The 16540-nt window shown below is 39.7% G+C and overlaps 1 protein-coding gene across 6 annotated transcripts in view; it reads left to right on the forward strand.

Annotated features, from left to right (window-relative positions):
- fgfr3 (fibroblast growth factor receptor 3) overlaps window positions 1–16540 on the forward strand; it is a 98860-nt gene that overhangs the window by 64291 nt on the left and 18029 nt on the right. For 3 of the 6 annotated variants that reach the window (XM_042500596.2, XM_042500598.2, XM_042500602.2), the window contains exons 6-9: window positions 1006–1129; window positions 1312–1502; window positions 10653–10797; window positions 11447–11622. In XM_042500596.2, the coding sequence (XP_042356530.1) occupies window positions 1006–1129; window positions 1312–1502; window positions 10653–10797; window positions 11447–11622 (636 nt within the window). Of the gene's footprint in view, window positions 1–1005; window positions 1130–1311; window positions 1503–8784; window positions 8930–10652; window positions 10798–11446; window positions 11623–16540 lie in introns of all 6 variants that reach the window. The other 3 variants (XM_042500597.2, XM_042500603.2, XM_042500599.2) reach the window with 2 other exon arrangements.

The raw sequence follows: 16540 nt of genomic DNA on the forward strand, positions 1-16540 counted from the left end.
AGCTCTCTCTTAGGAAAATAATCAATTAGTTTAAGTGATTGCTCAAACATTTGGGGCTTTGTGGCATTCTGATTTTAATGTCATCGTTGTTTAGCAACTTGTTATGCAATCTTTTGCTTTGAGGATGACTAACTAAGTCTCGTCACATTTCTTCATAACCTTTCTTAGAAAATCTGATCCTCAGTCTGCAGACACTTAATCAGACCGCTCCGTGCTCTTGAATGCGTTTGAATCCCAGTTGCACGTTGTGCTGTGGGCGAACAGAACTGTTTCCCATCAAATGTCAGAAGATTGTTTTTGCTCATCACGTCTGTTCTGCATCAGCCAGCCTGCAATTAATACGTTAGGTTAAATAGGTGAAAGGTGTATTACCGTTTTAAATGTTTGTTTGAAGGGGTTTGCACCTTCGGTAAACACGTGCTGCAAACAGCTCGCTCCGTTTTACCAGCCTGGCCGCTCTCTGATGTTTTATACCAAAGGGTATCAAAGGACAGAGCCAGTGAAGGTTTTTTCTGAAGAGAGCACTCATTTAGTGAAAGAGATGTTTGTCTCTTTTTCAGCTGTGGTTTGTGAGATACTGCACGATATTTCATCTCCATCTGTGAAGAGTGTCTTCACATGTTGCTCTTGTGTTGCACCAAAGGATGCTAAGTCTTCAGACAAGGTTTCCCACAAATTTGTTTGTTTGTGGTGGGCCACCACACCACTGATTGATTATCTGTTTTTAGGGGCTGTACTGTTTATTAGGTGCGCTGTAATAATATACTCTTCCATTATTCAGAGCACCACACTCAAGGAGCCCACATGGATGGATTACTGGACAGGCCCAGGGGCCCAAAATGTCAGGGGGCCCCCTAGCCTTCACTTGCAGAATGTCAAATGTCAAATTATTACCGACCAGGAAGAGACTTAAAATGTCCTCGAAATAGCTTCAGTGTCCTCACAAACTTAGAGGTGTTGTAATGACATATCCTGACTGTACTGTCCTCTCTGTCCTCCCTTCAGCTGAGACACCAGCAGTGGAGTCTGGTGATGGAGAGCGCCGTGCCATCAGACCGGGGGAACTACACCTGTGTGGTGCAGAACAAGTACGGCGCCATCACCCACACCTACCAGCTGGATGTGCTCGGTAAACAACACGGAAACATTTACTCTCACTCCTGCTTCTGTGCAAACAATGAATACATTAACATGCGCCAGTGCCTTAAATAACCCACGAGATTTGTCAAAAAAAAATTCTAACTTTCCTGCAGCACATACTGTAATTCCCATGCATGGCTCTCACTAATGACTTCATCCTTCCTCCTTCAGAGCGTTCCCCCCACAGACCCATCCTCCAGGCAGGCCTGCCAGCCAATCAGACGGTGGTGGTGGGCAGCGATGTGGAGTTCCACTGTAAGGTTTACAGCGACGCTCAGCCGCACATCCAGTGGCTCAAACACATCGAGGTCAACGGCAGTCGCTACGGCACCGACGGCGTTCCCTACGTTAATATCCTAAAGGTGGGTCTGCTGTTCACATCTTTAATGAGTCCGGGTTTCACCAGCCTCGAGTAGATATGAGCCTATGATAATTTTACTCATAATTAATCTCTCCTAAATGTCTTGTTTAATGAGTTTTTACAGTAGGTGGGTCCGCGGGGCCCACAGGCTCTTTTCACCGCAGCGTGTAATTGACGAGCTCATTCCTCGAACATTACACCTTCATTATGAAGAAAGAAAACCCTCACCTGCACTTTCGTGCACTCTGCAGCATACAGAAATGTACACTCATTAATGCAATAATATCACTGTAAATCACAGTCTAGGTTTCTACTCTTAAATGTTGCACCTGCACAGCTTCAGTTTTGATAAAACTAAATGAATGAACTGAAATGATTAGGGTGGCCTTTTATTCTAGTGTTGAATCAATCAAAAATCCACCTTTAAAGGAAAACTTTACCCTTAAAATTAGCATTTTAATACAAATTTTCACCTTGAATTCATGAAGAAAACATTATTTTTCTTGCATGCCTCCACGGTGAACGAAGAATCCAAAAAGGCGAAAGTTCTTGATGAAAGAAGTCAAAGGGGATCCTCGTTTAACACAGCAAAATCATATTAAAACATCTGTTTACAAACTCTTATATAACTCATTTTTCCAGTCATGTGCTCAGTACTTTCCAAACACATGCATTTTGCAAAAACGTTACCATTTAAAACATGTTAGTAAGAATAGTCTCACACATAGTCTCACAAATAGCATTCCTTGGCTATTTTTTATTTCATTTATCTTGTTTTTTTAATTTTGTAAGCCTTTTGGGGTTCTCTGATCACTGTCGTTAAGGCATGTGAGAAAAACAAAGTTTTCTTCATGAATTCACTGTAACACAGAGTGAGTAGTTGATATAAATCTAATCATTATGGGCGTGAGGTTTTCTTTGAAAAGTGGTTTGTTTGTTTGTTTAATCCTCAAAGTGTTTCGATTGTGTTGCACTGAAAGCATCCACCAAAAGAACTGATTTATGCCCACGACACTACCACAACAATACATGGATATGTCTGTGTTTTGTATATCTGAAGTAATCCTGTTTACATTCAGTATCTGATATAGACTGATAATAAGGAGGTTGTGGTTGATAGTTAATGGGGTAGCTAGATTGCAATCTTATCTACAACAGCCGATCCCATCAGTTATGTGTGTCCATTTCTTCTTGAACTTTACTTATTGAATTTTCAACATCTTGAACTTCATTTCGACTTTCTGGAATATTAGAAAAAGGGCAGACACGGGAAAGAAAATGCCAGCAGACAAAACAAACAAAAAAATATATGAGACAGTAGCACCATGATAAAAGCATAAATCCACCTTAAAGGTCATGTTTTGGACATTTTGAGTCCATACCTGCTACTCCGGCAGTCCAGCTTTGATTAACTGATGATCTGTCTTGTTGCTGATTTCTTTGTTTACTTGTTCTGAAATGAACTCGTCAATGATACATCAAGTAAAATGCAAGAGTGTGAAAGAGCGTGGCTATCTGACCTGCATCTCCAGGTACTCTGTCTGCATTCATTAGTGATGTTTTGTCACATATTTTACATGATGCTCTGATGCTGCAGCTTGTTGCTCCTTTGAAAGCATTAACATGCAGTCTCTCCTGAAATGAAGGTTAACCCTTTGAAAGCTATATTGACATCAGTTTTCTTGTACCGTATTCAGACGCCTCACAAGCATTTAAATCTAATGAGCAACTTGCCAAGAAATGTCCAAGAAATTAAAATGATGAAGAGAAAATGACCTGAAAATTTGCTAAAAGAAGAGAGAGAGAGAGGAAAAGACAGGCAGAGAGTATTATAAGAAAATGAAAAATATGTCCAGACAACTATATTTATAATTATGCCACATTATATAAAAAAAAAATTATTAATTATTTTTGTCTTTTTCTTTTCTATCTTTTCTCTACTGTTCTTGTTTGTTTTAATTTTCTTTTTTCTTTTTTTTGGCTGACTTTCAGGTAATTTCCTTGTGCCATTTTACTAATATCTCGCTCATTTTTGGGTCATTTCTTGTCAGGTGCTCATTGCTCTCTTTTGATGTTTTTGAAAGACTGCAAAAGTTTCAAAGGGTTAACTAAACACAGCAGGGAAGGTGTCAGATAGTCTTAGAGGGTTTTGCTCCTGCTAAAGAATAACTCCTGGAGGTCTCATCACCTCCCCAGGCAGCGATGGTGTTTAAGAATAGAGCAGAAAGCATTCCTAGCTGAGGAGGACAACACCCTAAACCCTTTTTTTTATTTTATTTGGGGTAAAGCGAGGAAGACTCCCATCGCAAAAAATAAAAAAAAAAATAAGAAGGCCTTTTGCTTTCTTATTTAGCCTCTCCCTTTTCTTTTTTTCTGCCTCTAGAGAGAGCGAGGGAATAAAACAAACATCTGGTTTGGACTAAGTTAACTGCCGTGGTGGCGGCAACGCAGGGAGAGAGACGGGGCTCTGTTAACCGCCGCTGCCGTCAGATGTGCTGCGTCGCGTGGTTTGAGGAGGAGGAGAGAGGAAAGAGGGAAGAGGCACCCAAAAAAGCCATGGAAAAAATGAGTGGAGGAAAACAAGGAAGGGCAAAGTCAGCAGGGAGAGAGAGAGAATGTGACAGAGTGGTGGGTAAAGACGGAGGGCAAGAGACTGAGAGAATGAGTGGGAGGGGGAGAGAGAGGCACAGAGACAAGAGGAGGGAGTGAGAGAAAGAAATAAGAGGAGAAACTGAAACAGGAGAAGAGAGAGACAGAAATTGGAAGGAAAGAAGAAGAGTGACAGGAGACTGTAACATCGCTGGCTTCATCTTTTTCTTGAAGTGATGGATTTGAGGCTTTATTCAGCAGTGAGTTTAAGCGAATTGAAAAATAACGATATCGAGCTATGACAGCGTTCTCAGGCTCTCACTGCTGCAGCCGGCTACATCGATGATGGATTATTTTGTAGCTGAAGCTTTAATTAATAACCTTCGTGAGGGACGCTCATTGTCTCAGCATCTCGCTGATGGAAGCTGTAATGAGCTTTTTAATCTTTTTTTAACCCTTTAAAACCTGAGCAAATTTGCTCCATTTCTTTCAAAAACACACAAGAAGATAATCAGCAACAAAAAAGAAGTGACCCAAAAATTTGTAAGAAATGAGGGAAAAAGTATGAGGAAATTTTTCAAGAAAACATTTTCAATAAAATAAAATAAAAAAGAAAAGGACGTATAAAAAGTGCTTGAAATAATAATTTGGTAAATTAATTTTAATGTGAAAATATAATAATTAGCTAAAAATATAGTATTACTCTAGTTTTTTTCCCCATGACATTTTCCCCTAGCCTTTTAAAAATAATTTCCTAAATGTACTTATTTCTCACAGTTTGTTGAACATTTCTAACCAAATTGCTTATTGGCTTTTTTCCCATGTTTTTGCAGGTGTCTGAAAGCAGCACAAAAAAGTGATGTTGCTGCAGGTTTCAAAGGGTTAATCATTTACTGGCTAGAAAATAGAATATATTATGAACACTTGGCATGAAAGCGGAAAAAAATGGGGGTAAACTGATGGTCTGATGATTATTGTGGTTTCTTTAGGATCTTCGAGGGTTTCTTAAATTATTTTCTTGGCTGGAGATAGATGAAAAGATTGATACTCATTAGAGCTGTACAGTAAATATGAGGCTACAGCCAATAGCAGGTTAGCTTCGCTTAGCACAAAGACTCGAAACAAGGAGAAACATTCAGCATGGCTCTATCAAAAGGCAGATTTACAGTCATGCATCTGCACGCAGAGCCTACCCTTTAGCCTCCGCAGGTGTTTATGCCGTTGTAAGCGTTTATACTTGTGCAGTAGAATTCCTGTGTTGCTCTGAAACTCCAAAATACCAGTAGTCAGTGGTGTGTCTCTGCGGCTGTGTTGAATTTATGTAAAGTGCAGGAAAGTTAAAGCAGGTGGGTTTACATGAACCCTCAATATGCGTAAATTAAAATTGCAAACATAAAGTTTGCCCAATGGAATAATTAGTCAATTTAAAATGAACTTCCATTTATCACAAAAAGGTTTTTAAGATTGCATGAAGTGATATCTTAGGCGATTTAAAAAAGGCATATTTTGCAAAACTGCAAAACACTTTATTTGCTTTTATAGGTCACATGATGCTATGGCTATGTGCTTGTCGGTATGAACTGGCTCCCTCAGGCATGATGCAGCAAGAGGCGTTATTGCATCACATGACTCTTCAAAAGTGTAGCAGATCATCGGGCAGTTTTAAATCTACAATTCCTCTGTGAAATTTGGGACTATCACCTCCCACAAATCCCTCATACGTGGCCGCTCCCCATGCTTCTTGGAATTTTATCGCCAGACGAGAAGTCACGTAACAACACTAAATGGAAACGCAGTCATCTCGCAATTATGTTTTACTGATGTTTCAAAAATTTGCTTAAGTTTTTAACAAATCTGTAATGGAAACCCACCTAGTTATATATTTTGACTCCATCACCAAAAGTTACAGACAGACAACATGGACAAAAAATGCAAAATCAAAATATACAGCACCAAAGCAACAATATAAAACACAAAAAGAACATGAAACACAGTTATCACAAGAAAGGACTAAAATTATATGAATATATCCCATTATCTGTGAAAAAATGGTAACAAATGGTTTCAAAATATGCCCTCCAGCACCTCTAAAGCTCACTAATTAAATGTTAAAGTACCTTTAAAATTGGCTCATTCACAGTATTTCGTGATTTATTAGACTGCCTGAAACAGACATTCATTTCTTTTCTGCGTGTATAAGAAGTGATAATTAAATGACAAATTTATTACAATGTTCTAAGAAGACAGAACAAAACGGCCTCTCAATATCTCCCGCTGTTGATTTAACCTTTTACGTGCTTCACATTAATATAATAGCGTTAGATTCAGATGTCTGAGGTGTTGGAGGTGTTCCAGAAATGTTTCTGGTCCAGATTGGGAATTTAACGGAAAAGTGACTGAAACACGAGGCTGATGTGCAAACTTTCCAGCACATTTCAGCAATGAGGTGCCTGTCTGATATAGAGTGAGAAAAAGAGGGAGGAGGAGGAGGTGGTGACAGTAAGAGAAAAAGGAGTATGATAGAGAGATGAAGGGGGGGGCAGGGAGAAAGAGAAGGAGAGAGACAGGCCAACAGAAGGGGGGGGTGGGGGGGCAGCCAGCCCGCGGCTCCACGCTCTATTTTCGACTACCACATAATTGAAACAGTATTTACTGAGATCTGTGTGTGCGTCTCTCTCTCTCTCTGGCTCCACCGCAGTTCATTCAGACTCTCTGCGACATCTCATGTGTGCCATATATACTGTGGGAGTTAAATACTGAGGGTGGGAGGAGGGGGTCATGCATGATTTTTTTTTTTAAGAAATGCTTGAATCGCTCTTTTGATGCCTGGAAAAAAAAAGTTAACGATGAGCGACTTGCCTCAGCAAAGGGGAGGGAGAGGGAGGCGTCTGGAGCCGAGGCCTGGATGTTCATTAAGCAACCATAAAACATGATATGTTTTCTCCTTTATGTGCTTTGCCCGTTTAATTATTCATCTGCCGTCTCTGCCGGAGAACCGTCACAAGCAATGTGTGTGTGAGCACGTGTGTGATCAGAATTTGGTGTGTGTTTTTGTGCTCAGTGCACACACTTTGGGGAGATTGACATATTGTAATGCCTTTAATCTACAGATACACAGTTTGTGTTGCTATTAGTATGCAATGCGTGGTGTGTGTATGTGTGTGTGTTTTTGTGATCTTACAGGTTTGGTGTTTAATCTCTCAGACAGCCTGCCTCACTATGCATGTGCAATGTGTGTGTGCGTGTGTGCGCGCGCGTATGTATCAAGGTTTCCATGTAAATGAGTAATACTTGCAGGCCTATGCCAAAGTAGTCAGTTACATGTTAAAATTCTGCATTTGTACTATTGTACTGGAAAATACTTTTATTTCAGGGTTCATAAAAGGTGCTTGAGCAACAACACATTCTCATCGTAACATCTTATATCTCTACTTGGTCAGTGATAATCACATAATATTACGTGCTAAGTAACCTACTGCGTGTGTTGTTGACGTTATAGGTAGGTGTGTTAATTAACACTTGTTAAATGCACTGTCTTTTTAAAACACTCTTTCATTTATTCATTTTCAAAGTAAATGTACTATTTCTGGTCATTAAATGCATAAAGTCTTTTTCAGAGTAAACGTAGAACGGCAGAAAAACACATCATATTTACGTTTATTTCCTTGTCCAACACAAAAAAGTGGTTACGTTTAGGTCACAAGAGTACATGGTTTGGTTTACAAAATAACGGTTCACGGTCACAGTTTGTTTCAACATTCATATGGGAAGCAGTCATCAGGCTCCAGGGTGAAAGTCTGGGGTTTGCTGGACCCCATGCGTCGCCACTGCCGCCCCCCCTATAGGGACTTTCCAGCTCCTTACATCATTACTGACACCATTTAAACTGACACCGTCCAGTGCCGTATCATACTGCTACGACAGGTGCTGTCTGGCTGACCAGCAGCGTATCATACTGCCACAAAAGGTGCCACCAGGCCACATCATAAACTGACACCATCTATTTTGTCCTGTCTAATGCTGAAATCACTGACCAAGCAGCGTTATGAAGAGTTGGGAACGAGAACAGGCTGGCTTAAGGTGCTTGAAGTACTTGAATTTGGCACTCAAATGTACTGGAATACCTTAAAAATCTGTTTTGTTTTTTTATTTGGACCTTGAAAAGGTACTTGATAAGATTGAGAGGAGAAAAGAATGACATATTATTTCCCATTTAACATTTTAGAAAAATCTTTTAAACTAGGAAGCCAAGAACAGCCATGTGGTATGACCTTGTGTGTGAAAGGATTGGCAGTTGTGAGAGTGAGTTGTGGTGAAACTGTGTAGTATTTTCTGCAAATCAACTTCCCCTGGAATTGTTTTTTTTAATTGCTCAAGTACATCTAACAGAGTAAATGTAATACTTTGCTCATGCCAGTTATTAAAACTAGAGCCTACAGGTGTTATAAGCTTAGCTTAGCATAAAACCTGAAAAACAGCTCTCTCACAAATTCAAAATTAAGCCCATCTGCACCTAAAGTTCATTAATTAATACATTTTATCTCATTTGCTTAGTTTGCATTCAAACACAGAATGAAAATGTCTGTAACATATTTGCATGTGTTTGTCTGTGTTGCCATGTATGTTCTGTACATGTGTTCTCGCAGGAATTCGCTGTATCGGCCTCACTGTGCCTCTCAATGTTCCCTTTACAGAGTGTTGTCAGTAAACACACTGAGGCCCACAGTAAGTTGAAACTGTACAACGTGACAGAGAGAGATGCTGGGAAGTACTGGTGTCGTGCCACAAACTTTGTAGGCAAGTCGGAAAACGCTTTCTGGCTTAAGGTACACAAACCAGGTAAATCCTGAGCTCCGGGTCACAGCCGCCTTAAATACGTCTGATCCTCTGCTGTGTCTCCTCCTCTCTGCGGGGCTCCTCTTGGTTGTGGGTTTCAGTGGCTCACTGGCTTGCTAATAGGATAGCACACCAATATATAAACACATACATATTCCTCTGCGGAGTTAAAAGGCTTATATTATGTTAGGTTTTTGCTATCATCCATTTTAACGCCCAGTGCCACTTTGTCTTCCTCCCCGATCAATAACAAACACAATATCACACCTTTAATTACTGCGACAACCTCAAAAGCCTCGCTCTCCCACAAACCACCTTCACACACACACACACGCATACATAAAGGCCCACGTAAAAACCCCCCATCGACCAAACCATCCCACACACACACCGAGCAGTATTGATTTCCCCGGGAGTGCATTCTCCAGTTGTATTAATGTGCTTTTATATGAAAGCATGCAGCAGGACTCTGATTCATGACTGGGTCTAGATGTCACTGTTCATTACTGAGGCCCGGGGAATGAGAGTCCCCCGCCCCGCCCCCCACCAAGCCACATCAGACACTGGGTTTGAAACTCCCCCACTGGTCATCACACCAATCATTAGTCAAAGGCGAAAAGCCGCTACTGCAGTGATGCTCTTTTTTGAGTGATTTCAAGGTTATTTAAAAGTAACCCTGCTGAATCTTCAGGGTATTGCAAAGCATTATGAGGTCCTTGTAAGTCTTTGTCTTTATGGCACTAAATGTAAGTTTGCTCAGCTGAAACAATTAAAGTATGTGGTTAATAAATATATCTTGTATTAGTGAACTAAAATCTTCAATCAGTCCATTTATTTTTCACATGAAGTCATACAAGGTATAATGCCAGTACCTTGTTTAATCCTGACCCTCTATGTTAAATAGAAAACGATCTTAACAAACCATAACTATGATTGATTTTGTTTTTTAAGATAAATGGGCCCGGTATAGATCCCTGAGGCACCCCTGGAAGAAAATAAAGATATTAATGTACTTTCTAACTTCCAAGTTTGACGCTCAAAGAAGACTATTATGATTAACAACACTGAAAAGGCTTTTGAAAGGTCCAGAAAAAAAATGGCAATTGTTCGTTGTCCACATTTGTTGCCAACACACCAATGAGGTGGCATCATTTCTGGTGAAGGGAACTGCTTTGCTTTGGCGTCAGGTAAACTTTACACTGGTTTAATTCAAACTCACATGTGTGATGCTGCAAAAATGTACATCTTATGAAGTATTTTTTGTGTATTACTGAGCGCTAGAAGTCTTGTTTCTTAAAACAAGTTATAAAATCTGACATTTCAGTAAGAACATTTCAACCAGAATAAAGTAGATTTTAGAATATTTTTAAAACAAGCTGATTGGAAACATGTTCAAATATACTTACTGAAATGTCAAACTTTTCACTGTTAGGACAGATGAAATAACTTGATAAGGGGGATATGTTTTGCAGCGTGACAATTTGTGATCTTAAATTGAACCAGCTGGCTTCTTTCCCAGCGTGGTGATGGTGCTGCTTGGGTGTTTGTGCTGTCAGCTGAAGAAAACAGCACCGCTGACTCCTTTAAATCCTTACTCCTGTTCTTTCCTCCAGGGTGTATTTGGTGTTTCCTCTAAGAAGCTGTGGGCTCATGATATCTCTTCTCCCCCTTCTCTCTCTCTTTCTTTTCTCCCTCCTCCATCCTTTCCCCCTCTCATCTTCCACAGACTGCTGGTATTAACACTACAGATAAGGAGCTAGAGGTTCTCCTCTTGACCAATGTGTCTTTTGAGGATGCGGGCGAGTACACTTGTCTGGCAGGGAACTCTATCGGCTATGCTTATCACTCTGCCTGGCTGACGGTGCTTCCAGGTATATTCCTCTGCTCTCTCTGGGTCTTTGTCATCCATTTCTTCCACCTCAAATGTATTGAACACCATAAAACCATGATAGCTACTGTGATAGCTACTGTAGCTTTTTTTGTTTTGCTCAGTTGCACAATCTCTGACGCTCATTTTCAAACCTAATTATCGCACATTATCATAGCTTGTTACTTGTTAACACGTTTAAAGTGCACTGCAACTATGCAATCGCCCTTTTAATTGAACGAACAGAACACGCAATCCATCCTCCACTGAAAGATGCTTTTTAATCAGAGCAGATCGTCTGCTTAAATGTCTCAAGGCTACGAGGCAATTTAAAGACTTTTTTTATGTTCAAGACAATAATTACCTCCCTGGGGAGAAGCGTATCACAGGTGCAATTACCTGCTGCAGGATAAAACTACAAGCTGATTACTTTCTGATGTTTTTTGATTTATAGATGTTATTCCATAGAAAAGAATCTGTTCGGGTTAAATGTGCTACTGAGCAAAGCAATATTTCTTTTTAATCATTAAGCAGAAAAATCTGCTGAGACCATATTTGGAAATAAGTGTAATAATAATAAAGTGTAAATTGATGATAGATTGTCATTTTTCTCATTTGATGTGTGTATTTTCACATCCTTCTTCCTACTAAAGCAGTGAGCCCGGAGAAGGAGGACTACTACGCCGACATCCTCATCTACGTGACAGGCTGCGTGCTCTTCATCCTCGCTGTTGTCATCGTTGTTCTTTGCCGCATGAGGATGACGACGCAGAAGACGCTGCCCACGCCTCCCGTGCAAAAACTGTCAAAGTTCCCCCTCAAGAGACAGGTAACAGAAAGTAGATACAAGATTCGTATGAACACTTTTCCCTCATTTTCTCTCTCCCTATCTGTTTTGTTTAGCTTTTAGCACAACAATTTTGGTCAAACTTTATGCAGATGATGAAGTTTAAAGTATGTAGCAATATGGCTTCTTTTTTTCCACAAAACTGAATGAAAAACATCATAAAACGTGCTAGAAAACAGAGTCTACATCTGTAATATGTAGTATGTAATATTTTACCAACAGAATCTTTTTTTTTCAAACTTCACTTACTCTTAAATAGAAACATTTAATTTTTGAGCAAGTTTCAGAGGTGATGTAGTAGACTAAAATGTAAATCTGCTCCTTTTTCTGCTCTTTTCTAATCACATATAAACTGGATGTTTTTATGTGTCTTTGGTTGTCAAACCAATTACAAACCAAACATTCCAGTATTTCATTTTTCATTTTATTTTGCTTGTTCAAAATAAAAGCTTAATGTCTCAGGTAATGATTTGGCACTGATAGATTTAACTTTAATCGGTACTTGGTAGTAATGGTGTAATTGATCCCCTCAAAAGCACAGAGTTTGATACCCAGTCCTTGTAATTCCTAAAAGTACTTTTTCCACAGTTACCGAGCATCTTTTTTTAATTCATTAACATTTCAGCAAACCTTGTTGGCTTTGAAGGCATTACAAAGTTTGGTGGGAAAACCTTTGCATTTTCAAGGTTTATTCACGACACAGAAAGTTTGTGAAAAATCATACTTTGTCTTGAAAAAATCAAGCAATATAAAGTACTTTTTTTTAACACATTCAGCCATCAGATGCTGTTTCCACATTTCTTTTCTCTAGACTGAACTGCAGCAGAATTATTTTGAAAAACAACGACAAAAGTCACGGAGAGACTAACGATATTAACTCAAGGAAGAACTCTGAATTAGTTATGGAGAGTCATGGAAAAATACTGTAATTTTCTGCATTGGTGCCACAAAAGAAAATCTGCAGATGAGTGTGTATTTGTTTTATCTGTCAATAACATTTAAAGAAGAAAAACTCATAGGATAGGTCTCGCAAGTTATTGTGCGTCTGTCTGTCGTGGATCTCTCTCCGTCCTGCTGTTTTGATGACGTCGCACAGACGCTGGAAGGCATCGCTCTGGTGACATGTGTTCACATTTATCTTGGAGCAGATTCAGCTCAGGGATATTTATGCCCTCCTGTGACTGTCAGTGTTAGTTTTAGATTTCACTCTGTGTAACGCACACTCGGCCCTCAACTGTTTGAGGAGAAACATAAAGTGGAGCAGCTGCATCACCGCGGCCTGCAGTCTGCACAGCTCCTGCACGTCATTGTCTCTCAGGGGCCGCATTGAAGACGAACCTCAGTCGAGTCCGAGTCAAACCTAAAACCGAGTTCAAACAGAACGCAGAGCAGGACGAGATAAACTCAGGCCTGCTGAGAACCAAAATAGGCAATAAACTGAAGCAAATCTCAAGGACTATAGAAATGGTTGGACACCTTGGGAAATGTACTTATTTTCTTTATTGCAGAGTATAAGATCAGAAGATTCATATCGTTCTCATATGAGTCTCCTGAATATAAAGCTATGAAAACAAACAGTTCTTGAGTAGACTCGGGTTTGTTATAATTTGACGTAGATCCAGAACTGAGGATTCTGGTATATTATCATCTACAGACTTTACTCCATTTCTTGATAAAACAGCTCACCCCAAACCAAAATTACATGTTTTTCCTAGATTTTCTAGATTGTTTTTGTGTGAGCTGCAGAGTGTTGGAGATATCGGCCAGAGATGTCTGCCTTCTCTCAAATATAATGAAACTAGATGGCACTCGGCTTGTGGTGCTCAAATCGCCCCAAAAAAAACCATTTGAAAAACAAAACAGCAATGTCTCTTTCCAGAAATCATGATCCAGGTACTCAAGATAAATAACAGACCTTGATATGAGCAGTTCACACAGGAGCTGTTTTCTTTTTACCGACTGTATCACTGCGCAAAAGGAAGTGTGCATCTACTCATGCAGGGTGCATGCAGTTCCTAAAAAAAATGCATTAAATTCTATTTTAAAAAATATTAATATAAATATGTATTATATATGAACTTTTTCTCATTTGTGAGGCCTTTATTGCCACAATTACTTACTCACTCACTCACTCACTTTATTTTACTTACTTACTTATTTTATTTTACTTTACTTTACTTACTTTACTTACTTGCACTGATGTTGTTTTTTTGCTTGTTGGCAAAATGTAGATTAACTAAACTCACTCAAAAATCAGTCTTAAATTTGGTTAAAATCATCTTGAAAAAGTGTTAAAAGGCATTAAATCTAAGTGTCTGATACCTGTAGACACCCTGCCATAATGGCGTCCTCCTCAGCTGAGCTGTTACATTAGGGAGCTCAGTGGCAATCAGTGAGCGAGCGGTAGATGCACACTTCCTTCTGCACTGTGATACAGTTGGCTGTGTAGTTTCGTAAAAAGAAAATAGTTTATGCATAAATGTGCTTACAAAAAGGTCTGTGGATTATCGTGAGTACAAGTTCACAAAATCTGAAAAGAGGCATTGCTGCTGAGTTTTTCAGGTGTACTTTTTTGCTGTTTTGAGCAGCATATACCATGTGCCATCTAGTTCCATGGCACATGGCAAAGAAAACAGACATCTCAACGGCTGATATCTCCAACACTTTGCAACTCACACGTAAACTATCTAGAATGAAAAATAGGATGACAGGTAAGAGGAAAATATATTGATTTTGTGGTGACCTGCCCTTTTAAAGGTGTGTTTCCAGATAAAGAAATCAATTAAACTCATGGTTTGAGTTATAGTTTAAGTGGTAGGAATGATGTTTGTAACGAGATTGTTGAGGGAGGTCATGCTCTTTAGACAGGGAGGAAAAAATCCATCAGTGGTTCAACCGGGACGAGTCGGAGTCCAAACAGAATCAAACATGTCCGAGAAGGGAGCAAAGCTTTCTGCAGGTTAGGCCAGAGTTCCTTTAGCAGGCTTTCCCCCTCCACACTAATTGAAACACCCTCACCTTTGTGTCCTCCTCTATTCACTCGGCTTTACTCTCATCAAAAGACCTCTATTTGAGCTCCCGAGCTTCTATTTCGTGTCTTATTATCACTCTGTCTTATGTCGTCTTCGGGCAGTGCAGTGTGGTTCTCATTCTGTTCATTTCTTGCAGTAACTCTGATCCCGAATCCATGTTGTGATCACACTGTGGATGCAAAGATCAGTGCAAATGCAGATGAGTTTATCCGTCTGGCTGCCCCACCCTGCTGGACTCCCGCAGCCGCCGTGTGGTTGTTCTGTGCGAGCTCCAGCTTTCCAGCTTCATAATTGAAGGCTTGTGCTGCTCAAAATGCAAAAAGATGCATTTTTAGAGAGGAAAACTATTGCTTGACAGTCATAATTCAGTTCTTGGAAAACAAACACGTCTTTTAAAACCAATGTCTGGATTTAGCTGGAAAGGTTGTACAATGATGTATTTTTGTAATTAGGCCTTGTTACATAAAAGCAGCCTTGTTGGGTTATATCAGGGAGAAACCTCGTCTTTTGAAAGAAGCCCTAATTGAAGCCTCTAAATCTTTTTTTATTCTGCTACCTTCATGCTCTTATAAGGTAGTGCAGGGAGAGATCTTATTGCATTTTTCTGTAATCTTTGCTTCGTTTTTATAAAGCTAATCTCCTGGTTCTCTCCTTTCTTTTTCATAACTCTGAGTAAATCTCCCATAAACCCCCTGGCATGTTCTATCAGATATTACTTTTCATGCCTCTGAAATTGTGGTCGGGGTTTTTTTGTTTTTTTTCACAGTATTTTTCTCATTTTCCTCCAGTGGAGAAGTTTAGGAGGGATGTCTGTTAAGTGGACATGTTTGTTTGAGGACCCCACCTGAAGGGGCCGAGGCGGCTGACACAAACAGATTCATCAAAAACGGGGCCGGAGCCATCAGCTCCCCCTCGGCAGTCAGATAAATGGTAGGAGGATGTCGAGCCCGCGGGCTCGGCGGCAGGACCGCCAGTCTGGAAATGGAGCCCGCTGATGGATAGAGACGTCCATCCCACCTCACCATGCGCTCGCCCACCTCTGCTCCCTCCTTCATTCGTCTTTGTTACCGCCTGCCTCCTCCTGTGCACAGCCACAAGCCGGCTGTTTGTAAAAGTCACTGCTAGTGTCAGAAGTCCGGCAGTTTTTCAGAGAAACTGCTGAGAGAACTCCGACATCGGTCCAGAGATGTGATGTTTGCAGTCTGCCGAAAAACATCCCGTCTTGAAGCGATTTAATCATTGACGCAGTCTTTAAATGTTATTTTTAAAAACTAATGAAGTTAAATTATTTTTTTAAAAATGTGTCATCTTAATTTTCCAACACTGAGTTATTGAAACTTTTAAAATTAGACTAACAAGTAAAAAATTAGTCCAGTAATGGCATGAGATGAATATAGCATGACAAATGTTTAATACTTCAATAATGTTAAAATTTTAGCTTTTCTTACCTCTTGAAATTCCTCATAAAGACCGGGTGTCGGTCCTTCAGCTGCTTTGCAAAGTTGCTACTTGACTTCGTCACCACCACTTATTACAGCTGTTTGCATACAGGCTTATTGATATCTTTAAACTTTCCATGGTTGTTTGCCTCGTATGCAAAATACTTCCAAATGGCACTTTAGCTCTTTTCATTTTTTGACTGGGATATCATTAGACTTGTTGATACTGAAGAAAAGCAAACAAAGTCCAGCTAATTCAGTAATAAACACATTTAATTCCTGATAATTTTTTCACAATTAAAAGTTAAAAGTAATTTTGTTGTTATAAAGCTTTAATTGTGAAACAGCATAAGTTGAGTTTTCATCAGCAGTACCTTAACAAACTCGTATAAAAAATGAACATGAAACAGTAAAATAAAGCAGAAACTA

Source organism: Plectropomus leopardus, chromosome 14 (assembly GCF_026936395.1).
Source record: "Plectropomus leopardus strain MGB_pleo_1.0 chromosome 14, ASM2693639v1, whole genome shotgun sequence".
Classification (NCBI taxonomy): domain Eukaryota; kingdom Metazoa; phylum Chordata; class Actinopteri; order Perciformes; family Serranidae; genus Plectropomus; species Plectropomus leopardus.